The 26,360-nt window shown below is 41.8% G+C and overlaps 1 protein-coding gene across 1 annotated transcript in view; it reads right to left on the bottom strand.

Annotated features, from left to right (window-relative positions):
* Positions 1-26,360, bottom strand: part of PPP3CC (protein phosphatase 3 catalytic subunit gamma) — a 325,311-nt gene that overhangs the window by 19,975 nt on the left and 278,976 nt on the right. Inside the window, exon 10 of the mRNA XM_053717968.1 lies at positions 15,885-15,962. Within this exon, the coding sequence (XP_053573943.1) occupies positions 15,885-15,962 (78 nt within the window). The remainder of the gene's footprint in view (positions 1-15,884; positions 15,963-26,360) is intronic.

Raw genomic sequence — 26,360 nt, 5'->3', positions numbered from 1 at the left:
CTACATAGACAGCTTCCATTCTACAGACCATATAAGAGTGAAAGGAGAAATATGAAGATTGACCTCAAAATATAGTGCTGGGAGCTCAAACCTAACTCAGGAAGTAGGACTACTTAAAGGCTGTACAAATGCATTTATTGTTACCTAGGTAACTACGAAAGTATGGCGGAAACAAGCTTTATGTATAATAATAAAGTTAACACATTAAAAGAAATAGTTTAGAAAACCAACATACGTAATAATACATTATAGTGAAAGCATACCAGAAAGGACTTGAGAATGAATAACAATTTCATCTGAGCCTTTGAGATACTGAAAAATCTTAAAGGGACAGTCAAGTCAAAATTAAAGAGCACACTATTTTAAACAACTTTCCAATTCAGTTCAATTATTTAAATGCGCACAATCTTTTCATATGCTTAGTTTCTGAGGCAGCTCCTACTGAGCATGTGCAAGATACACAGAATATATGTACTGTATATGCATTTTGTGATTGGCTGATGGCTATCACATGACACAGGAAGGAAAATGTAACTGACATTTGTTAGACTAAAAATCTACTGCTCAAACTAAGTGCTTCTGCGTTGCCTTTTATCATGCATTTATTGATTATGCAAATAGACTGTTTAGTGGTCCTTTAATCGTAGAGATTTTAAATTCAGTGCAACGACAGATGAGGAAAAAAAAGAAAAGTTTTCTTTATACTCAAAGTAGAATCTAATGCTTGAGAGCTCTAAATAAATCAAGGCTCCTTAACATTAGGACTAATTAAGCAAATGTTTGTCCTTATCAGTACTAAATGCCAAAGCATAGCACATGTTTCTCAGCCTCTTAAAGTAATGATAAGCAGAAGGAAGCAAAAAAAAAAACAAAACATAAATTTATGCTTACCTGATAAATTTATTTCTCTTGTAGTGTATCCAGTCCACGGATCATCCATTACTTGTGGGATATTCTCCTTCCCAACAGGAAGTTGCAAGAGGATCACCCACAGCAGAGCTGCTATATAGCTCCTCCCCTCACTGCCATATCCAGTCATTCGACCGAAACAAGCCGAGAAAGGAGAAACCATAGGGTGCAGTGGTGACTGTAGTTTAATTAAAAATTAGACCTGCCTGAAAAGGACAGGGCGGGCCGTGGACTGGATACACTACAAGAGAAATAAATTTATCAGGTAAGCATAAATTATGTTTTCTCTTGTTAAGTGTATCCAGTCCACGGATCATCCATTACTTGTGGGATACCAATACCAAAGCTAAAGTACACGGATGATGGGAGGGACAAGGCAGGAACCACTGCCTGTAGAACCTTTCTCCCAAAAACAGCCTCCGAAGAAGCAAAAGTATCAAATTTGTAAAATTTGGAAAAAGTATGAAGGGAAGACCAAGTTGCAGCCTTGCAAATCTGTTCAACAGAGGCCTCATTTTTAAAGGCCCAGGTGGAAGCCACAGCTCTAGTAGAATGAGCTGTAATCCTTTCAGCTGCTGTCCAGCAGTCTCATAGGCTAAACGGATTATACTCCGAAGCCAAAAAGAAAGAGGTTGCCGAGGCCTTCTGACTTCTCCTCTGTCCAGAGTAAACAACAAACAGGTTAGATGTTTGGCGAAAATCTTTAGTAGCCTGTAAGTAAAACTTCAAGGCACGGACTACGTCTAGATTATGCAAAAGACGTTCCTTCTTTGAAGAAGGAAGAGGACATAATGATGGAACAACAATCTCTTGATTGATATTCTTGTTAGAAACCACCTTAGGTAAATACCCAGGTTTTGTATGCAGAACAACTTTATCTGAATGAAAGATCAGATGAGGAGAATCACAATGTAAGGCAGATAACTCCGAGACTCTTCGAGCCGAGGAAATAGCCATCAGAAAAAGAACTTTCCATGAAAGAAGTTTGATATCAATAGAATGAAGGGGTTCAAACGGAACCCCTTGAAGAACTTTAAGAACCAAGTTTAAGCTCCATGGAGGAGCAACAGGTTTAAACACAGGCTTAATTCTAACTAAAGCCTGACAAAATGCCTGAACGTCTGGAACTTCTGCCAGACGCTTGTGTAAAAGAATAGACAGAGCAGAAATCTGTCCCTTTAAAGAACTAGCTGATAATCCTTTGTCCAAACCCTCTTGGAGGAAGGACAATATCCTAGGAATCCTAACCCTACTCCATGAGTAATTCTTGGATTCACCCCAATAAAGATATTTACGCCATATCTTGTGGTAAATTTTCCTGGTGACAGGCTTTCGTGCCTGTATTAAGGTATCAATTACTGACTCGGAGAAGCCACGCTTTGATAGGATCAAGCGTTTAATCTCCATGCAGTCAGTCTCAGAGAAAGTAGATTCGGATGATTGAAAGGACCTTGTATTAGAAGGTCTTGTCTCAGAGGCAGAGTCCATGGTGGAAAGGATGACATGTCCACTAGGTCTGCATACCAGGTCCTGCGTGGCCACGCAGGCGCTATCAATATCAACGACGCTCTTTCCTGTTTGATTTTGGCAATCAGACGAGGGAGCAGAGGAAACGGTGGAAACACATAAGCCAGGTTGAAGAACCAAGGCGCTGCTAGAGCATCTATCAGTGCCGCGTCTGGGTCCCTGGACCTGGATCCGTAACAAGGAAGCTTGGCGTTCTGGCGAGACGCCATGAGATCCAATTCTGGTTTGCCCCAACGGAGAACCAATTGAGCAAACACCTCCGGATGGAGTTCCCACTCCCCCGGATGAAAAGTCTGACGACTTAGAAAATCCGCCTCCCAGTTCTCTACACCTGGGATATGGATCGCTGACAGGTGGCAAGAGTGAGTCTCTGCCCAGCGAATTATCTTGGAGACTTCTGACATCGCTAGGGAACTCCTGGTTCCCCCTTGATGGTTGATGTAAGCCACAGTCGTGATGTTGTCCGACTGAAATCTGATGAACCTCAGTGTTGCTAGCTGAGGCCAAGCCAGAAGAGCATTGAATATTGCTCTTAACTCCAGAATATTTATTGGGAGGAGTTTCTCCTCCTGAGTCCATGAACCCTGAGCCTTCAGGGAGTTCCAGACTGCACCCCAACCTAGAAGGCTGGCATCTGTTGTTACAATTGTCCAATCTGGTCTGCGAAAGGTCATACCCTTGGACAGATGGGCCCGAGATAACCACCAGAGAAGAGAATCTCTGGTTTCCTGATCCAGATTTAGTAGAGGGGACAAATCTGTGTAATCCCCATTCCACTGTCTGAGCATGCATAATTGCAGCGGTCTGAGATGCAGGCGCGCGAATGGCACTATGTCCATCGCCGCTACCATTAAGCCGATTACTTCCATGCACTGAGCCACCGTGGGGCGCGGAATGGAGTGAAGAACACGGCAAGCATTTAGAAGTTTTGATAACCTGGACTCCGTCAGGTAAATTTTCATTTCTACAGAATCTATTAGAGTCCCTAGGAAGGAAACCCTTGTGAGAGGAGATAGAGAACTCTTTTCTTCGTTCACTTTCCACCCATGCGACCTCAGGAATGCCAGAACTATCCCTGTATGAGATTTGCCAATTTGAAAGCTCGACGCCTGTATCAGGATATCGTCCAGGTAAGGAGCCACCGCTATGCCTCGCGGCCTTAGGACCGCCAGAAGTGAGCCCAGAACCTTTGTAAAAATTCTTGGGGCTGTAGCCAACCCGAATGGAAGAGCTACAAATTGGTAATGCCTGTCTAGAAAGGCAAACCTCAGGAACTGATGATGATGCTTGTGAATCGGAATGTGAAGGTAGGCATCCTTTAAGTCCACTGTGGTCATGTACTGACCCTCTTAGATCATGGGTAAAATGGTTCGAATAGTTTCCATCTTGAATGACGGAACTCTGAGGAATTTGTTTAGGATCTTTAAATCCAAAATTGGTCTGAAGGTTCCCTCTTTTTTGGGAACCACAAACAGATTTGAATAAAAACCCTGTCCTTGTTCCGTCCGCGGAACTGGATGGATCACTCCCATTACAAGGAGATCTTGTACGCAGCTTAGGAATGCCTCTTTCTTTATCTGGTTTGCAGATAATCTTGAAAGGTGAAATCTCCCTTGTGGAGGAGAAGCTTTGAAGTCCAGAAGATATCCCTGAGATATGATCTCCAACGCCCAGGGATCCTGAACATCTCTTGCCCACGCCTGGGCGAAGAGAGAGAATCTGCCCCCTACTAGATCCGTTGTCGGATAGGGGGCCGCTCCTTCATGCTGTCTTAGAGGCAGCAGCAGGCTTTCTGGCCTGCTTGCCCTTGTTCCAGGACTGGTTAGGTTTCCAGGCCTGCTTGGATTGAGCAAAAGTTCTCTCTTGTTTTGAAGCAGAGGAAGTTGATGCTGCACCTGCCTTGAAATTTCGAAAGGCACGAAAATTAGACTGTTTGGCCTTTGATTTGGCCCTGTCCTGAGGAAGGGTATGACCCTTACCTCCAGTAATGTCAGCAATAATTTCTTTCAAACCAGGCCCGAATAAGGTCTGTCCCTTGAAAGGAATGTTGAGTAATTTAGACTTTGAAGTCACATCAGCTGACCAGGATTCCGGAATCCGGAATTCTTAGCCATTAGTTTAGTCAAATGAACAATGGCATCAGAAACAAATGAGTTAGCTAGCTTAAGAGTTCTAAGCTTGTCAACAATTTCAGTCAATGGAGCTGTATGGATGGCCTCTTCCAGGGCCTCAAACCAGAATGCCGCCGCAGCAGTGACAGGCGCAATGCATGCAAGGGGCTGTAAAATAAAACCTTGTTGAATAAACATTTTCTTAAAGTAACCCTCTAATTTTTTATCCATTGGATCTGAAAAAGCACAACTGTCCTCAACTGGGATAGTGGTACGCTTTGCTAAAGTAGAAACTGCTCCCTCCACCTTAGGGACAGTCTGCCATAAGTCCAGTGTAGTGGCATCTATTGGAAACATTTTTCTAAATATAGGAGGTGGGGAAAAGGGCACACCGGGCCAATCCCACTCCTTACTAATAATTTCTGTAAGCCTTTTAGGTATTGGAAAAACATCAGTACTCACCGGCACTGCATAGTATTTATCCAGCCTACACAATTTCTCTGGCACTGCAATTGTGTCACAGTCATTCAGAGCAGCTAATACCTCCCCAAGCAATACACGGAGGTTCTCAAGCTTAAATTTAAAATTAGAAATCTCTGAATCAGGTCTCCCCGATTCAGAGACGTCACCCACAGACTGAAGCTCTCCGTCCTCAGGTTCTGCATATTGTGACGCAGTATCAGACATGGCTCTTACAGCATCTACGTGCTCTGTATCTCATCTAACCCCAGAGCTATCGCGCTTGCCTCTCAATTCAGGCAATCTGGATAATACCTCTGACAGGGTATTATTCATGATTGCAGCCATGTCCTGCAAAGTAATCGCTATGGGCGTCCCTGATGTACTTGGCGCCATATTAGCGTGCGTCCCTTGAGCGGGAGGCGAAGGGTCCGACACGTGGGGAGAGTTAGTCGGCATAACTTCCCCCTCGACAGACCCCTCTGGTGACAATTCTTTTATAGATAAAGACTGATCTTTACTGTTTAAGGTGAAATCAATACATTTAGTACACATTCTCCTATGGGGCTCCACCGTGGCTTTTAAACATAATGAACAAGTATCCTCTGTTTCAGACATGTTTGTACAGACTAGCAATGAGACTAGCAAGCTTGGAAAACACTTTAAAGCAAGTTAACAAGCAATATAAAAAAACGTTACTGTGCCTTTAAGAGAAATACATTTTGACAAAATTTGAAATAACAGTGAAAAAAGGCAGTTACACTAACAAAATTTTTACAGTGTATGTAACAAGTCAGCAGAGCATTGCACCCACTTGCAAATGGATGATTAACCCCTTAATAACAAAAACAGAATAATAAATGACAAAAACGTTTTTTAAACACAGTCACAACAACTGCCACAGTCTACTGTGATTGTTACCCTCCTCAAACACGACTTTGAAGCCTTTTGAGCTCTTCAGAGATGTCCTGTATCAAGCAGAGGGAAGCTGAATGTCTCTGTCAGTATTTTTAGCTGCACAGAAAAGCACTAAAATAGGCCCTTCCCACTCATATTGCAACAGTGGAAAGCCTGTTACTAGGCAAAATTCAAGCCAGCCATGTGGAAAAAAACTAGGCCCCAATAAGTTTTGTCACCAAACATATATAAAAACGATTAACATGCAAACGTTTTATATTACACTTTTATAAGAGTATGTATCTCTGTTAATAAGCCTGATACCAGTCACTATCACTGCATTTAAGGCTTAACTTACATTAATCCAGGATCAGCAGCATTTTTCGAGCAAATTCCATCCCTAGAAATATGTTAACTGCACATACCTTATTGCAGGAAAACCTGCACGCCATTCACCCTCTGAAGTTACTTCACTCCTCAGAATATGTGAGAACGGCAGTGGATCTTAGTTACTTCTGCTAAGATCATAGAAATCACAGGCAGATTCTTCTTCTAATGCTGCCTGAGATGAAACAGTACACTCCGGTACCATTTAAAAATAACAAACTTTTGATTGAAGTTAAAAAACTAACTATAATACACCACTCTCCTCTTACTACGTCCATCTTTGTTGAGAGTTGCAAGAGAATGACTGGATATGGCAGTGAGGGGAGGAGCTATATAGCAGCTCTGCTGTGGGTGATCCTCTTGCAACTTCCTGTTGGGAAGGAGAATATCCCACAAGTAATGGATGATCCGTGGACTGGATACACTTAACAAGAGAAACAAACTATAGCAGAGGAAGACGATAAAGATCATCTGTTACGCTTCTTAGTGATATTTACATGACAATACTTAAAGGACCAGTAAATACAGTAGATGTGCATAATAAACAAACACATGATAAAAAGACAATGCAATAGTACTAAGGGCTAGATTTATCAACGCTGAGGCGTACAGGGGCGCGTATATGCGCCCCTGTACGCCTTAGCTCGCCTGTTGCGGGGCGAAATTACCCACAGGTAATTAACATTGCACACGGGCGCAATTTTGCGCTCGCGTGCAATCCCGCGCACAGCCAATCACGCGGGCATGAGCTGTCAACCTCCTCGGTCGGACTCGACCGAGGAGATTGAATTTCGCCACAATAGAGGTGGCGTAGATGTTAGGGAAGCAGCGGTCTGGTGACCGCTGCTTGATAAATCACGGCGAGCAAGTTCTTGAGAGAACTTGCTGCCGTAGGCGCTTAATAAATCTAGCCCTTAGTCTAAACTTCAAATGAGGAGTAGATTTTTTTCTGACAGATTTTAAAGTTATGTCTGTCAATTTCCACTCCTCCTGTATCATGTGACAGCCATTAGCCAATCACAAATGCATATACGTATATTCTGTGCATTCTTGTACACGCTCTGTAGGAGCTGGTGACTCAAAGTGTAAATATAAAAATACTGTGCAGATTTTGCTCTATCTGAATCATGAAAGTTTAATTTGACCTGAGTGTCCCTTTAAACTTCAATGGAACATTACATGAGGGTTAAAAATGGAAATAGAAAACCTAGACTAAAACTTTTTTTTTAACAGTGTCAAGTGATATTTAGTGAAAATATTAACAGAGGGATTAATCAATGAATAAATGTTGTTGGCAATCTCCAGGCATATTTTCAATCTTATGTTTAAAATGAAAAATCTTGAAAGTAATTGATTAATCTGAAACAGTAGCAACAACACTAAAAACAGATATAGGATGCATTAACCTTCTCCTCTTCCATAGGAGGAGCTTTACCTCCAACACGTACACTCCCAAGCAATATTCAGCAAAGCTAAAATTAGCTTATCTGAGCCAAAGAGTCTAGAAGAGACAAAGGATATTAAAGGGACATTAAGCACTAAATAAATGCTAGATAGAAAGATGCGATCAAAGAAAAGATTATTCTGAGAATAACATTTAGATTGATTTATTGAAAGATTCATTAGCTGTTTAAATATTGACAAAAAAAGTATAAAGTATTAGTGTTTATAAAACAATGGGAGCTGCCATGCTGTAACTTAAGTTACTTTCTCTGCTGTGGTCAATAAGGAACAGATATAAATAGATCACTAGCGTGTGCAGCCAATGGCTGTGTGAAAAAACAGAATTTATGTTTACCTGATAAATTACTTTCTCCAACGGTGTGTCCGGTCCACGGCGTCATCCTTACTTGTGGGATATTCTCTTCCCCAACAGGAAATGGCAAAGAGCCCAGCAAAGCTGGTCACATGATCCCTCCTAGGCTCCGCCTACCCCAGTCATTCGACCGACGTTAAGGAGGAATATTTGCATAGGAGAAACCATATGATACCGTGGTGACTGTAGTTAAAGAAAATAAATTATCAGACCTGATTAAAAAACCAGGGCGGGCCGTGGACCGGACACACCGTTGGAGAAAGTAATTTATCAGGTAAACATAAATTCTGTTTTCTCCAACATAGGTGTGTCCGGTCCACGGCGTCATCCTTACTTGTGGGAACCAATACCAAAGCTTTAGGACACGGATGAAGGGAGGGAGCAAATCAGGTCACCTAAATGGAAGGCACCACGGCTTGCAAAACCTTTCTCCCAAAAAATAGCCTCAGAAGAAGCAAAAGTATCAAACTTGTAAAATTTGGTAAAAGAGTGCAGTGAAGACCAAGTCGCTGCCCTACATATCTGATCAACAGAAGCCTCGTTCTTGAAGGCCCATGTGGAAGCCACAGCCCTAGTGGAATGAGCTGTGATTCTTTCAGGAGGCTGCCGTCCGGCAGTCTCGTAAGCCAATCTGATGATGCTTTTAATCCAAAAAGAGAGAGAGGTAGAAGTTGCTTTTTGACCTCTCCTGTTACCAGAATAAACAACAAACAAGGAAGATGTTTGTCTAAAATCCTTTGTAGCATCTAAATAGAATTTTAGAGCGCGAACAACATCCAAATTGTGCAACAAACGTTCCTTCTTCGAAACTGGTTTCGGACACAAGAAGGCACGACTATCTCCTGGTTAATGTTTTTGTTAGAAACAACTTTTGGAAGAAAACCAGGTTTAGTACGTAAAACCACCTTATCTGCATGGAACACCAGATAAGGAGGAGAACACTGCAGAGCAGATAATTCTGAAACTCTTCTAGCGGAAGAAATTGCAGCCAAAAACAAAACTTTCCAAGATAATAACTTAATATCAACGGAATGTAAGGGTTCAAACGGAACCCCCTGAAGAACTGAAAGAACTAAGTTGAGACTCCAAGGAGGAGTCAAAGGTTTGTAAACAGGCTTGATTCTAACCAGAGCCTGAACAAAGGCTTGAACATCTGGCAAAGCTGCCAGCTCTTTGTGAAGTAACACAGACAAGGCAGAAATCTGTCCCTTCAAGGAACTTGCAGATAATCCTTTCTCCAATCCTTCTTGAAGAAAGGATAGAATCCTAGGAATCTTTACCTTGTCCCAAGGGAATCCTTTAGATTCACACCAACAGATATATTTTTTCCATATTTTGTGGTAAATTTTTCTAGTTACAGGCTTTCTGGCCTGAACAAGAGTATCAATCTGAGAACCCTCGCTTTGATAAGATCAAGCGTTCAATCTCCAAGCAGTCAGCTGGAGTAGGACCAGATTCGGATGTTCGAACGGACCTTGAACAAGAAGGTCTCGTCTCAAAGGTAGCTTCCATGGTGGAGCCGATGACATATTCACCAGATCTGCATACCAAGTCCTGCGTGGCCACGCAGGAGCCATCAAGATCACCGACGCCCTCTCCTGATTGATCCTGGCTACCAGCCTGGGGATGAGAGGAAACGGCGGGAATACATAAGCTAGTTTGAAGGTCCAAGGTGCTACTAGTGCATCTACTAGAGTCGCCTTGGGATCCCTGGATCTGGACCCGTAGCAAGGAACCTTGAAGTTCTGACGAGAGGCCATCAGATCCATGTCTGGAATGCCCCACAGTTGAGTGATTTGGGCAAAGATTTCCGGATGGAGTTCCCACTCCCCCGGATGCAATGTCTGACGACTCAGAAAATCCGCTTCCCAATTTTCCACTCCTGGGATGTGGATTGCAGACAGGTGGCAGGAGCGAGTCTCCGCCCATTGAATGATTTTGGTCACTTCTTCCATCGCCAGGGAACTCCTTGTTCCCCCCTGATGGTTGATGTACGCAACAGTCGTCATGTTGTCTGATTGAAAACGTATGAACTTGGCCCTCGCTAGCTGAGGCCAAGCCTTGAGAGCATTGAATATCGCTCTCAGTTCCAGAATATTTATCGGTAGAAGAGATTCTTCCCGAGACCAAAGACCCTGAGCTTTCAGGGATCCCCAGACCGCGCCCCAGCCCATCAGACTGGCGTCGGTCGTGACAATGACCCACTCTGGTCTGCGGGAGGTCACCCCTTGTGACAGGTTGTCCAGGGACAGCCACCAACGGAGTGAGTCTCTGGTCCTCTGATTTACTTGTATCTTCGGAGACAAGTCTGTATAGTCCCCATTCCACTGACTGAGCATACACAGTTGTAATGGTCTTAGATGAATGCGCGCAAAAGGAACTATGTCCATTGCCGCTACCATCAAACCTATCACTTCCATGCACTGCGCTATGGAAGGAAGAGGAACGGAATGAAGTATCCGACAAGAGTTTAGAAGTTTTGTTTTTCTGGTCTCTGTCAGAAAAATCCTCATTTCTAAGGAGTCTATTATTGTTCCCAAGAAGGGAACTCTTGTCGACGGAGATAGAGAACTCTTTTCCACGTTCACTTTCCATCCGTGAGATCTGAGAAAGGCCAGGACTATGTCCGTGTGAGCCTTTGCTTGAGGAAGGGACGACGCTTGAATCAGAATGTCGTCCAAGTAAGGTACTACAGTAATGCCCCTTGGTCTTAGCACCGCCAGAAGGGACCCTAGTACCTTTGTGAAAATCCTTGGAGCAGTGGCTAATCCGAAAGGAAGCGCCACGAACTGGTAATGCTTGTCCAGGAATGCGAACCTTAGGAACCGATGATGTTCCTTGTGGACAGGAATATGTAGATACGCATCCTTTAAATCCACCGTGGTCAAGAATTGACCTTCCTGGATGGAAGGATAGTTCGAATGGTTTCCATTTTGGACGATGGAACCTTGAGAAACTTGTTTAGGATCTTGAGATCTAAGATTGGTCTGAACGTTCCCTCTTTTTTGGGAACTACGAACAGATTGGAGTAGAACCCCATCCCTCGTTCTTTTAATGGAACAGGATGAATCACTTCCAGAAGATAACCTTGGGAGACTATTTCTATGGCCCAAGGATCCAGAACATCTCTTGCCCAAGCCTGAGTGAAGAGAGAGAGTCAGCCCCCCACCAAATCCGGTCCCGGATCGGGGGCCCGCATCTCATGCTGTCTTGGGAGCAGTGGCAGGTTTCTTGGCCTGCTTTCCTTTGTTCCAGCCTTGCATTGGTCTCCAGGCTGGATTGGCTTGAGAAGTATTACCCTCCTGCTTAGAGGACGTAGCACTTGGGGCAGGTCCGTTTCTGCAAAAGGGACGAAAATTAGGTTTATTTTTGGCCTTGAAAGACCTATCCTGAGGAAGGGCGTGGCCCTTGCCCCCAGTGATATCAGAGATAATCTCTTTCAAGTCAGGGCCAAACAGTGTTTTCCCCTTGAAAGGAATGTCAAACAATTTGTTCTTGGAAGACGCATCCGCTGACCAAGATTTTAACCAAAGCGCTCTGCGCGCCACAATAGCAAACCCAGAATTTTTCGCCGCTAACCTAGCCAATTGCAAGGTGGCGTCTAGGGTGAAAGAATTAGCCAATTTAAGAGCACGAATTCTGTCCATAATCTCCTCATAAGAAGAAGAATTACTAATAATCGCCTTTTCTAGCTCATCGAACCAGAAACACGCGGCTGTAGCGACAGGGACAATGCATGCAATTGGTTGTAGAAGGTAACCTTGCTGAACAAACATCTGTTTTAGCAAACCTTCTAATTTTTTATCCATAGGATCTTGGAAAGCACAACTATCTTCTATGGGTATAGTGGAGCGCTTGTTTAGAGTAGAAACCGCCCCCTCGACCTTGGGGACTGTCTGCCATAAGTCCTTTCTAGGGTCGACTATAGGAAACAATTTTTTAAATATGGGGGGAGGTACGAAAGGTACACCGGGCCTGTCCCATTCTTTATTAACAATGTACGCCACCCGCTTGAGTATAGGAAAAGCTTCGGGGGGCCCCGGGGCCTCTAGGAACTTGTCCATTTTACATAGTGTTTCTGGAATGACCAGATAATCACAATCATCCAAATTGGATAACACCTCCTTAAGCAGAGCGCGGAGATGTTCCAACTTAAATTTAAAAGTAATCACATCAGGTTCAGCTTGTTGAGAAATTTTTCCTGAATCTGAAATTTCTCCCTCAGACAAAACCTCCCTGGCCCCCTCAGACTGTTGTAGGGGCCCTTCAGAAACAATATCATCAGCGGCCTCATGCTCTTCAGTATTTTCTAAAACAGAGCAGTCGCGCTTTCGCTGATAAGTGCGCATATTGGCTAAAATGTTCTTGATAGAATTATCCATTACAGCCGTTAATTGTTGCATAGTAAGGAGTATTGGTGCGCTAGATGTACTAGGGGCCTCCTGTATGGGCAAAACTGGTGTAGACGAAGGAGGGGATGATGCAGTACCATGCTTACTCCCCTCACTTGAGGAATCATCTTGGGCATCATTTTTACTAAATTTATTATGACATAAATCACATCTATTTAAATGAAAAGGAACCTTGGCTTCCCCACAGTCAGAACACAATCTATCTGGTAGTTCAGACATGTTAAACAGGCATAAACTTGATAACAAAGCACAAAAAACGTTTTAAAATAAAACCGTTACTGTCACTTTAAATTTTAAACTGAACACACTTTATTACTGCAATTGCGAAAAAGTATGAAGGAATTGTTCAAAATTCACCAAAATTTCACCACAGTGTCTTAAAGCCTTAAAAGTATTGCACACCAAATGTGGAAGCTTTAACCCTTAAAATAACGGAACCGGAGCCGTTTTTATATTTAACCCCTTTACAGTCCCTGGAATCTGCTTTGCTGAGACCCAACCAAGCCCAAAGGGGAATACGATACCAAATAATGCCTTCAAAAAGACTTTTCTATGTATCAGAGCTCCACACACATGCAGCTGCATGTCATGCTGTTCTCAAAAACAAGTGCGCCATACCGGCGCGAAAATAAGGCTCTGACTATGATTAGGGAAAGCCCCTATAGAATAAAGTGTCTAAAACAGTGCCTGCCGATATTATTTTACAAAAAATACCCAGATTAAATGATTCCTCAAGGCTAAATATGTGTAAATATGATCGATTTAGCCCAGAAAATGTCTACAGTCTTAATAAGCCCTTGTGAAGCCCTTATTTACTGTGTGAATAAAAATGGCTTACCGGATCCCATAGGGAAAATGACAGCTTCCAGCATTACATCGTCTTGTTAGAATGTGTCATACCTCAAGCAGCAAAAGACTGCTCACTGTTCCCCCAACTGAAGTTAATTCCTCTCAACAGTCCTGTGTGGAACAGCCATGGATTTTAGTAACGGTTGCTAAAATCATTTTCCTCATACAAACAGAAATCTTAATCTCTTTTCTGTTTCAGAGTAAATAGTACATACCAGCACTATTTTAAAATAACAAACTCTTGATTGAATAATAAAAACTACAGTTAAACACTAAAAAACTCTAAGCCATCTCCGTGGAGATGTTGCCTGTACAACGGCAAAGAGAATGACTGGGGTAGGCGGAGCCTAGGAGGGATCATGTGACCAGCTTTGCTGGGCTCTTTGCCATTTCCTGTTGGGGAAGAGAATATCCCACAAGTAAGGATGACGCCGTGGACCGGACACACCTATGTTGGAGAAATACCGCTATTCTGCACTTTCATTTCTAACAGGAACTGAAAAGCTGACAATTTCAGAATGGTATTACAGGAAAAGGGGACAAAATAAATGATGACAGTATATTGCAGAGTTTATTTATTTATTTATATATATATATATATATATATATATAATTATTAATAAATTAGCATCTTAAAATGTTTAATGTCCCTTTAAGAAACATGCACATGGTTATGATCAGAAAACACTATAAATGCTGAGATGTGTTTCCATGAAGTACAAAGCTGAACTCCATGAAAGACCTGCTTCATTAGTGGAAAATTAGAGCACCCAGAAAAATAAATCACCAACAAACCAGGAGGGAAAGGCAGTGCATAAAAAAATGGTAAATAGAAATAGAATTGCTGGAAAAGTCAAATTTACAAAATCTACAAGCTGGGCTGCAAAAGCTTAATCTGGAGCAGGTTGGACCATGTGCATGTAGATCTGTGCTGAATGGAACACAACCCTTGTAGTCAGCAAAGTCCAGCTGGAAACTCCTTACATGCCTGGTTACATGTTATAATATGAGTCACAACCAGTAGAGAAAAGCTACAGCCCATATGAGGGTTTCCCATATTGGGGATATGCTGTATGACAGTCTTTCTCAACCGCGGTCATCAAGTACCCCCAACAGGCTAGGTTTTCATAATAGCTGAACCAGTGCACAGGTGAAATAGTCAGCTGATCAGTAACCATGGTTACTAACCTGCTTTCACCCATCAGCTGATTATTTCAACTGTTCTCTAGTTCAACTATAATGAAAACCTGGCCTGTTGGGGGCACTTGAGGGCCATGGTTGAGAAACACTGCTGTATGAAACCACCAACTGACAGCCCTAACAGAAATCAGGGAGGCTAGAGCCTTGTAGCCACATGCATGCAGTAATGAGAGCAGCCAAGTCTCTTCATAACAAACAATAAACTGAAACCTGCATGAAGAAGAGGGAGATATGTAGGAGGGGGCCACACCACTGAAGACTGCTGGAAGGATTTTACTTACTCCAAGAATGGAACCGGTAGTATACTTCTCTAGTTCCTGTACATTATGTTACCAAGCAAGTGTGGTAGAAATGAATGTTTACCTTCAGTCATTTCATTTTGCCATATACCATGACATCCAGCTAACCAAATAATTCCTCACTGCAGATTGACAGAAACATGATGCAAACATTTTAATTCATTATTACCAGAACCAATATTGTATAAGCAATTGAAATTATAAACAAAAAAGTTAAAGGGCCAGTGATGTCAAAATTAAACTTTCACATAAAATTTTAAAACAACTTTCCAATTAACTTCTATTATCTCATATGCTTTGTTTTCTCTTAGTATCCTTTGTTTAAAAATAGGCTTAGCAGAAAAAATACTAGTGGGAGCTAGCTGCGCACATCTGGTGAGCTAATGACAAGAGACATGTGTGTAAAAGCACCAATCACCAGCTAGCTACCAATAATGCAGTGCTGCTTCTTAGCCTACTCTTCAACCAAAAATACAAAAACAGTTAAGCAAATTTGATCATTAAAGTAAACTGGAAAGTTGCTTAAACTTGCTTGTTCTCTCCGAATCCAGTTTAATCTTCATTTTATATGTCCCTATATTCTGATAAAAAGTTCATGATCAAAGAAGTTAATGATCATTAAAGAAAAATGTGGGGTTTCATGTGCCTTTAAAAGCGGTGCAGCCTTTAAGAAAGTACTGTGGTGCATAAATGAACTTTTACTCCGAGCATTGCAGGAAAGAGTAAAGTTTACTAAACCTTTAAATGTAATTTCCCTTGCGCATTGGAGATGGGATAAATACATTGAAAGAAAGAAAAATGTAGTATTTGTAAGAGTGTTTTCCTTTAATACAAAAATAAAGTGCAAGTTTCTGTGTATCTTTCATTTGGTGAATTAGTTGTCAGAGAAGACAAAGAAGACAAAAACGGGTAAACCAGATAGAAGCTGTGAGTGGAATAAACATGAATAGCAGGTATAGGAGAGATTAAATGAAAAGGAGAGGGATGCACATTTCTCGCAAGCAGGCTTCTCTCTTACTTTCTAAGGCGTCTTCGCCGTCGGTGATCAGCTCATCATCGGAGCATATACTTAGGATGTTAACTAGCATTTCTGTCACTGTGGAGAGAGAAAAAAATAAATGTGACCTATGCAAAGTCAAGTGAGTATGCACATTGTATCTATACCATATACACAGAATAGCAATATCAGAGATGTTTAACTGTGAATGCGCAAAACGTTTCGTAGCCTGCTCAGTGGGATGTCACACAGAAGGCCTAATAGGGTTATAATGTTCTATCTTCTAGAAGAACAGAATTTCCTGGTATTTTTCTGAGTAAGCATTAAGTCAAAAGCAATAAAAAAAACAAAAACTTATTTTGAAAGTATTTGCAAACCTTATAAGTCTGCATAGGGAGAACAGCTTCAAATTAGTATAAAACTAATAAATGCAGACATTTAGAAGTGTATATGAAATAGCAATTCCTATTGTGAAGATATATATATATATACACACACACACACACACATATACATACACACACACATATACATACACACACACACATGTATATGTATACACATACATATACATACACACACACACATACATATACATACACACACACACATACATATACATACACACACACACATACATACACACACACACACACACACACACACACACATACATACACACACATATACATACATACACACACATATACATACATACACACACATATACATACATACACACACATATACATACATACACACACATATACATACACACACACACATATACATACATACACACACATATATACATACACACACATATATACATACACACACATATATACATACACACACATATATACATACACACTTATACATACACACATATACATACATACACACACATATACATACACACATACACACACACATACATATACATACACACACATATACATACACACACATACACATATACATACATACACATATACACACACGTACAGTATGCCAGCCTCTGTCTAGGTTTGAGGGCACACAGTCTGTAAGACTTTCCTACTAACTGTTGCTTGTGCTATAAGAAACACACTGAAGAAGTAGGGTTTAGTAAAAGTATGTATGGACATCAGCCTTGCATAACTATTCAACTGAACCTTTTTATTCCCTGGCAGTTGAAACAGTATTAGTGGAATGAGCCAGTACTAACCTCTTACAACATTAAAGGGACAGTGAAGTTTGATAGAACATGACATTTTAAACCACTATTCCAATTTAGTTCTATTATGAATATTGCTTATTTCTCATGGTGTTCTTTGTTAAAGAGTAATCCTAGGTGAGCTCAGGAGCGTGCACATGTCCATAGCCATCTGTCAACAGTATTTGCAACAAAGTTAATAGCATACACTGCTGCCATAGACTACTAAAAACTAGTTCACACTCCTAAGCTCCTACCAGCCTACATAGGTTTACTCTTCAACACAGGATACCATGAGAACAAAGCAAATTTAATAATATAAGTAAATTGGATAGCTGTTTAAAAGCCTGTAAATAAAAAATAAAATCTCTGTAAAATCTGCAGAAAAAAATTGGAATTCCAAACATAACAGTCCTGCCTTATATCAGTTTGTAAACCAAAGCCAAACCAAATATTTAGAGAGAACAATGGAACATTATTTTATTAGCTATCTCATCTACACCCCAACGGGAGTGTAATTTCTTCTGCTGGTTATGTTTTCAAAGCTTGTCAATAGCCTGGACTTGCGTCCAGAAATTTTCAGTATAGGTGAGGATACAATAGGCTAAATCAGCCATTTCAAATGCTAAAATAAAGGTAAACTTGCTATTTGTAAACAATTGAATACACTCCAGCAGGTAAAATGGATCATTGAGAACAAATTAGACCCGGAGAACATTTTTGGGTAAAGTGTCATAAAAAAATAATAAATCTGAAAAACAAAACAACTAGAGCCAGGCAAGAGCCAAAGAAATGCCCTTCTAGCTACCTAGATTACTCTTTTGAATCACAGGAGCAAAAAAGATCAGAGGTTACTAAACCTCTAGGCAATTACCAACACATCTACGGCAAGTACATAGGATCTCCCCAAACTCGAAACTTAGCAGTTTTCCCATGATGTTATCAGATATTTTTCAGGAATGCCCCATTTGAGGATACCTGAAAACCTCTCACATTGCAGGTCTGCTGTAAACAAGATGATGTGTAGAAAATGTATAAAGGCAAAACAGACTGCAGAATTTTCTAGCCAAACTTAGCAGAATCTGACTGGCAAACATCCAATTTTTAGTGTGAAAGAAACATATGGGAACTTTTTCACACAGTCGCTTGCCATATTTATAAAAATAATCAATTCTTCTCCAGTGCCTATGATGTTGAAACAAACCGAATAGAATGTTCCCTGAACGCATCACAAACTGGTAGATATTCAAACTGTTAAAGATACATGTGTATTAGACCATCCATGAAGAAATAGTAAACTTAGTGAGAAGATGACCTTTATAATGACCCTGTAGAACCTCAAACGTACATTTTGGTTTTCTCCATTGTTGTAATGTGAGCATTTGAAAACATTTGCATAATATTTTCCCATTAATCAACTTCTTCTGAAAAGCAAAATAGGACAAAACAATCGTAGACCACTACTGCAGACCCATAACATGTTCTTACAGAAAGCAATGTTACTGTGAGGCTGCCACTCTGGACAGAATCTCCTTTCTACTCAGGAAGTCTTGAAGGTTGCAAAGATAAGGAAGATGGGCTGATTTCATGCCAACATATTTATGTTCTCACTGATTAAACCCACTTCTCAAAGTGCCATATGACTTCTGTTGCCTCCTTAAAAATGTATGCAAACAACCAATGTCCTGTTGTCTGACTGACATTACAGAATATCCTGGAGCCAGGTGGCCTTCTCTAGTTTCCAAAAAGTTTGAGGGTAAGGAGGATTCTTGTTAGTTTCATGTATGCTGCATCAGCTGATGTTGACTGCTCTCCAACTAAGCTTGCTGGAGTATGGCCCTCTTAACCATATATACAGGGAAAGACAGTTTCCTGATCAATTTTATCTCTGTGAGTCACGTGAGTGACAGACAATGGTGAACATCCCTGATGTAGCAGATAAGGTTGTGAACCTTCTGAAAACGCCTCTGTGCGTGTCAAAATTGGCTCCCCAAACCCTCAGTTGGTTGATTCGGATCAACGTGGCATTTATTCCAATTTATCATCCATCCATGTGACTGAAGGATAGAAAGAACAGTTTGAGAATGCAGAACAATATCGAAGAATATTGTAGAAGGAAGATTCCCTGTTTTTTTTTCATTTCTGCTATGAGAGGAAAAAGGTTATGGATCTCATGATACCCCTAAGGTACTACCTGAAACTGAAAATATACGTTTTTGAAGTAACGTGCGAGCGATAAGGGGTAAATCGTGGTGTTTTCACAAATTGGGTTTTACGCTCGTATTACAAGCTGAAAGTAAAGAATGATTATCGTTTTCTCAGAAGGACCCAGAAGAAGAAGACTAATTATTATGAAATGGGACTCAATTTTTAAATTTTTTTTGTAGAATAATTCTGTTCAGAGCAAGCAAGTCCAACACTAGACTCCACATTTCTGCCTGGTTTTGTTTTGTTTATTTAAACATGGAATATTCAATAATTAAACCCATGGTCCTAATGTATTGGTATGTCTTACTGTATAAACCCTTTGACTTTAGAAGTTGCTGTGAATAAAGAAGGATTGTTGAACACTTGTACGGAACCATATAGTGAAAGGTCTGACGCTTTGATTCCCCTGCTAGCACAAATAAAATCCATTGGTTTAGAATTAAATCTACCCAAACATCCCTGAGGTAGGAGAGATGTCTCCCCATAGAAAATGTTTGAAAACATTGTATTTTAGCAGAAGGAGAAAAGGAAACTGTTCCTTTACTTTTTCCTATTGATAGGAATTATAACTTCCGATTCTGGGAATGAAAATTCTCTAAAAGGATCTCTGGATGAGTGAAACTGAAACTGCAATTTAATATAACTGCCTTTCTTGGCATGGATGCTTGAGTAACAAAAGAAAAAAAGGACTCGTCCCCTGTCCATTTAGAGATGAGGTCATCCAGCTATCTTCCAAACAAAGAAGAAACCTCAAAAGAAAGATTAAATAGGTAACTTTTTTAATTTGCAGCTGCACCCCACCCCATTGCCTCAAATTGTATGTTGATCATACAAAAAGTAAATTTATGCTTACCTGATAAATTGATTTCTTCTATGGTAAGACGAGTCCACGGTTTCATCTTTTACTTGTGGGATATTATCCTCATGCTAACAGGAAGTGGCAAAGAGCACCACAGCAGAGCTGTCTATATAGCTCCTCCCTTAGCTCCACCCCCAGTCATTCGACCGAAGGTACAGGAAGAAAAAGGAGAAACTACAAGGTGCAGAGTTGACTGAAGTTTAAATAAAAAAAACAGAATTTATGCTTACCTGATAAATTTCTTTCTCCAACGGTGTGTCCGGTCCACGGCGTCATCCTTACTTGTGGGAATATTCTCTTCCCCAACAGGAAATGGCAAAGAGCACAGCAAAAGCTGCCCATATAGCCCCCCCTCTGGCTCCGCCCCCCAGTCATTCGACCGACGGTTAGGAGAAAAAAGGAGAAACTATAGGGTGCCGTGGTGACTGTAGTGTATAGAGAAAGACATTTTTCAAACCGGATTAAAAAACCAGGGCAGGCCGTGGACCGGACACACCGTTGGAGAAAGAAATTTATCAGGTAAGCATAAATTCTGTTTTCTCCAACATTGGTGTGTCCGGTCCACGGCGTCAGCCTTACTTGTGGGAACCAATACCAAAGCTTTAGGACACGGATGAAGGGAGGGAGCAAATCAGGTTACCTAAACGGAAGGCACCACGGCTTGCAAAACCTTTCTCCCAAAAATTGCCTCCGAAGAAGCATAAGTATCGAATTTGTAAAATTTGGCAAAAGTGTGCAGAGAAGACCAAGTCGCTGCCTTACATATCTGATCAACAGAAGCCTCGTTCTTGAAGGCCCATGTGGAAGCCACAGCCCTAGTAGAGTGAGCTGTGATTCGTTCAGGAGGCTGCCGTCCGGCAGTCTCATAAGCCAATCGGATGATGCTTTTCAGCCAGAAAGAAAGAGGTAGCAGTAGCTTTTTGTCCTCTCCTCTTACCTGAGTAAACGACAAACAAAGATGAAGTTGGTCTGAAATCCTTTGTTGCGTCTAAATAGAACATTAAAGCACGGACCACATCTAAATTGTGTAACAAACGTTCCTTCTTTGAAACTGGATTCGGACACAGAGAAGGAACAACTATTTCCTGGTTAATATTCTTGTTGGAAACTACCTTTGGAAGAAAACCAGGCTTGGTACGCAAAACGACCTTATCTGAATGGAACACCAGATAGGGTGGATCACACTGCAAAGCAGATAATTCAGAAACTCTTCTAGCAGAAGAAATAGCAACCAAAAACAGAACTTTCCAAGATAGTAACTTAATATCTATGGAATGTAAAGGTTCAAACGGAACCCCTTGAAGAACTGAAAGAACTAAATTTAGACTCCAAGGAGGAGTCATGGGTCTGTAAACAGGCTTGATTCTGACCAAAGCCTGTACAAAAGCTTGTACATCTGGCACAGCTGCCAGGCGTTTGTGTAACAAAACAGATAAAGCAGAAATCTGTCCTTTTAGAGAACTCGCTGACAACCCTTTATCCAAACCCTCTTGGAGAAAGGAAAGAATCTTAGGAATTTTAATTTTACTCCAGGAGAATCCCTTGGATTCACACCAACAGATATATTTTTTCCATATTTTATGGTAAATCTTTCTAGTCACAGGTTTTCTGGCTTGGACCAGAGTATCTATCACTGAATCTGAAAACCCACACTTGGATAAAATCAAGCGTTCAATTTCCAAGCAGTCAGCTGCAGAGAAACTAGATTTGGATGTTCAAATGGACCTTGTACTAGAAGATCCTGTCTCAAAGGTAGCTTCCATGGTGGAGCCGATGACATATTCACCAGGTCTGCATACCAAGTCCTGCGTGGCCACGCAGGAGCTATCAGAATCACTGAGGCCTTCTCCTGTTTGATCCTGGCTACAAGCCTGGGAAGGAGAGGAAACGGTGGAAACACATAAGCTAGGTTGAACGACCAAGGCGCCACTAATGCATCCACTAGAGTCGCCTTGGGATCCCTGGATCTGGACCCGTAGCAAGGAACCTTGAAGTTCTGACGAGACGCCATCAGATCCATGTCTGGAATGCCCCATAATTGAGTTAACTGGGCAAAGACCTCCGGGTGGAGTTCCCACTCCCCCGGATGGAAAGTCTGACGACTCAAATAATCCGCCTCCCAGTTGTCTACTCCTGGGATGTGAATTGTAGATAGATGGCAGGAGTGATCCTCCGCCCATTTGATGATCTTGGATACCTCTCTCATCGCCAAGGAACTCTTTGTTCCTCCTTGATGGTTGATGTAAGCTACAGTCGTCATGTTGTCCGACTGGAATCTTATGAATCCGGCCTTCGCTAGTTGAGGCCAAGCCCGGAGCGCATTGAATATCGCTCTCAGTTCCAGGATGTTTATCGGGAGAAGAGACTCTTCCCGAGACCATAGACCCTGAGCTTTCAGGGAGTCCCAGACCGTGCCCCAGCCTAATAGACTGGCGTCGGTCGTGACAATGACCCACTCTGGTCTGCGGAAACTCATTCCCTGAGACAGGTGATCCTGAGTCAACCACCAACGGAGTGAATCTCTGGTTAACTGGTCTACTTGAATCTGGGGAGACATGTCTGCATAATCCCCATTCCACTGTCTGAGCATGCACAGTTGCAATGGTCTTAGATGAATTTGAGCAAAAGGAACCACGTCCTTTGCTGCAACCATTAGACCTATTACTTCCATGCACTGAGCTATGGAAGGCTGAGGAATAGATTGAAGAACTTGACAAGCCTTTAGAAGCTTTAATTTTCTGACCTCTGTCAGAAAGATCTTCATTTCTACAGAATCTATTATTGTTCCCAGAAAGGGAACTCTTGTAGACGGGGACAGGGAACTCTTTTCCACGTTCACCTTCCACCCGTGAGACCTGAGAAAAGCTAATACAATGTCTGTATGAGCCTTTGATCTGGAAAGGGACGACGCTTGGATTAGAATGTCATCTAGGTAAGGTGCCACTGCAATGCCCCTCGGTCTTAGAACCGCTAGAAGGGACCCTAGCACCTTTGTGAAGATTCTGGGAGCAGTGGCTAAACCGAACGGAAGAGCCACAAACTGGTAATGTTTGTCCAGAAAGGCGAACCTTAGGAACTGATGATTATCTTTGTGGATAGGAATATGTAGGTACGCATCCTTTAAATCCACGGTAGTCATATATTGACCCTCCTGGATTGTATGTAAAATTGTTCGAATGGTTTCCATTTTGAACAATGGAACTCTGAGGAATTTGTTTAGAATTTTTAAATCCAGAATTGGTCTGAAAGTTCCCTCTTTTTTGGGAACTACAAACAGGTTTGAGTAAAACCCCTGACCCTGTTCCGCTGATGGAACTGGGTGTATCACTCCCATCTTTAATAGGTCTCCTACGCAATGTAAGAATGCCCGTCTCTTTATCTGGTCTGAAGATAAGCGAGACATGTGGAACCTTCCCCTTGGAGGAAGTTCCTTGAATTCTAGAAGATAACCCTGAGAGACTATTTCTAGTGCCCAGGGATCCAAAACATCTCTTGCCCAAGCTTGAGCAAAGAGAGAAAGTCTGCCCCCTACTAGATCCGGTCCCGGATCGGGGGCTACCCCTTCATGCTGTCTTGGTAGCAGCAGCAGGCTTCTTGGCCTGTTTACCCTTGTTCCAGCCTTGCATTGGTTTCCAAGCTGGCTTAGCCTGGGAAGCGTTACCCTCTTGTCTAGAGGCTGCAGAGTTAGGAGACGGTCCGTTCCTGAAGTTACGAAAGGAACGAAAATTGGACTTATTCTTAGCCTTAAAAGGCCTATCCTGTGGGAGGGAATGGCCCTTTCCCCCAGTGATGTCTGAAATAATCTCCTTCAATTCTGGCCCAAAAAGGGTCTTAACTTTGAAAGGAATATTAAGCAATTTTGTCTTGGAAGACACATCCGCCGACCAAGACTTTAGCCAGAGCGCTCTGCGCGCCACAATTGCAAAACCTGAATTTTTCGCCGCTAACCTCGCCAATTGCAAAGCGGCATCTAAAATAAAGGAATTAGCTAACTTAAGTGCGTGAATTCTGTCCATGATTTCCTCATATGGACTCTCCTTATTGAGCGACTTTTCTAGTTCATCGAACCAAAAACACGCCGCCGTAGTGACAGGAATAATGCACGAAATTGGTTGGAGGAAACCTTGCTGAACAAAAATCTTTTTAAGCAAACCCTCCAATTTTTTATCCATAGGATCTTTGAAAGCACAATTGTCCTCAATGGGAATAGTCGTGCGTTTGGCTAGCGTAGAAACTGCCCCCTCAACCTTAGGGACTGTTTGCCATGCGTCCTTCCTTGGGTCGACCATGGGGAACATTTTCTTAAATATAGGAGGTGGGACAAAAGGTATGCCTGGTTTCTACCACTCCTTAGTCACTATGTCCGCCACCCTTTTAGGTATCGGAAAGGCATCAGGGTGCACAGGGACCTCTAGGAATTTGTCCATTTTGCACAATTTTTCTGGAATGACCAAAGAGTCACAATCATCCAGAGTAGTTAGTACCTCCTTAAGTAAGGCGCGGAGATGCTCTAACTTAAATTTAAACGTCACAACATCAGGTTCTGCCTGTTGAGAAACTCTTCCTGAATCAGAAATTTCTCCCTCCGACAAACCCTCCCTCACTGCCAATTCTGACTGGTGTGAGGGTATGACAGATAAATTATCGTCAGCGCACTCTTGCTCTTCCACTGTATTTAAAACTGAGCAATCACGCTTTCTTTGAAATGCTGGCATTTTGGATAAAATATTAACTATAGAATTATCCATTACTGCCGTTAATTGTTGCATAGTAACAAGCATTGGCGCGCTAGATGTACTAGGTGTCGCCTGCGCAGGCATAACTGGTATTGACACAGAAGGAGAGGATGGTGAACTACCCCCACTACCTTCATTTGAGGAATCATCTTGGGCAACCTTATTAAATGTGACAGTACTGTCCTTACTTTGTCTGGACGCCATGGCACAATTTTCACATACATTTAAAGGGGGGACCACCTTGGCCTCCATACATACAGAACATGTTCTATCTGAAGGTACAGACATGTTAGACAGGCTTATACAGGCTATTAATGCAATAAAACCGTTTTTAAACAAAACCGTTACTGTCTCTTTAAATGTTAAATAGAGCACACTTTATTTCTGAATGTGTGAAAAACCATGAAGGAAATATCCGATCCTTACCAAATTTGCACCCTAGTGTCTTAATGCTTTGAAAGTATTGCACACCAATTTCAAGTTTGTAACCCCTTAAATGAGGAAACCGGAGCTATTTTATCAAATTAACAATTTTAAACCCACTACAGTCCCAGCCACAGCGTTTGCTGCGGCTTCACCTGTCCTTGGGGGTTATTCGCCACAGAAATAAGCCTTCCAGAAACGTTTTTAATGGCCACCAGACCCTCTCACATGAAGCTGCATGCACTGCATCCAGAAGAAACTGCGCAATTAAGGCGCGAAAATGAGGCTCTGCCTACTAGAATGAAAGGCCCTTCCTGACTGGAAAAGGTGTCTAAACGACTGCCTGGCGCTTAAAAACTTTACCAAAGTATTTTCAAGTTTTAAAACACTTCAAACAACATATAAACAACATATAAATATCGAATAAATCAATCGATTTAGCCCACAATAGTGTCAACCAGTATATAGCCCATTAATAAGCCTTCATTCTGTTATGAGTCTAAGAAAATGGCTTACCGATCCCAAAGAGGGAAAATGACAGTCTTCTAGCATTACTAAGTCTTGTTAGAAAATGGACTAGTCATACCTTGAGCAGAAAAGTCTGCAAACTGTTCCCCCCAACTGAAGTTCTCTGGGCTCAACAGTCCTGCGTGGGAACAGCAATTGATTTTAGTTACTTCTGCTAAAATCATACTCCTCTTTTAAACAGAACTCTTCATCCTTTTCTGTTTTAGAGTAAATAGTACAAACCGGCACTATTTTAAAATAACAAACTCTTGATAGAAGAATAAAAAACTACAACTAACACCACATACTCTTCACCATCTCCGTGGAGATGCTACTTGTTCAGAGCGGCAAAGAGAATGACTGGGGGGCGGAGCCAGAGGGGGGGCTATATGGGCAGCTTTTGCTGTGCTCTTTGCCATTTCCTGTTGGGGAAGAGAATATTCCCACAAGTAAGGATGACGCCGTGGACCGGACACACCAATGTTGGAGAAAATATAATGTGTCTTAAAATGACAGGGCGGGCCGTGGACTTGTCTTACCATAGAAGAAATCAATTTATCAGGTAA

The sequence above is a fragment of the Bombina bombina genome, chromosome 6, assembly GCF_027579735.1.
Source record: "Bombina bombina isolate aBomBom1 chromosome 6, aBomBom1.pri, whole genome shotgun sequence".
Taxonomy (NCBI): domain Eukaryota; kingdom Metazoa; phylum Chordata; class Amphibia; order Anura; family Bombinatoridae; genus Bombina; species Bombina bombina.
Note: the sequence above shows the minus strand (reverse complement) of the source record. Positions and strands in the feature narration are given on the sequence as shown.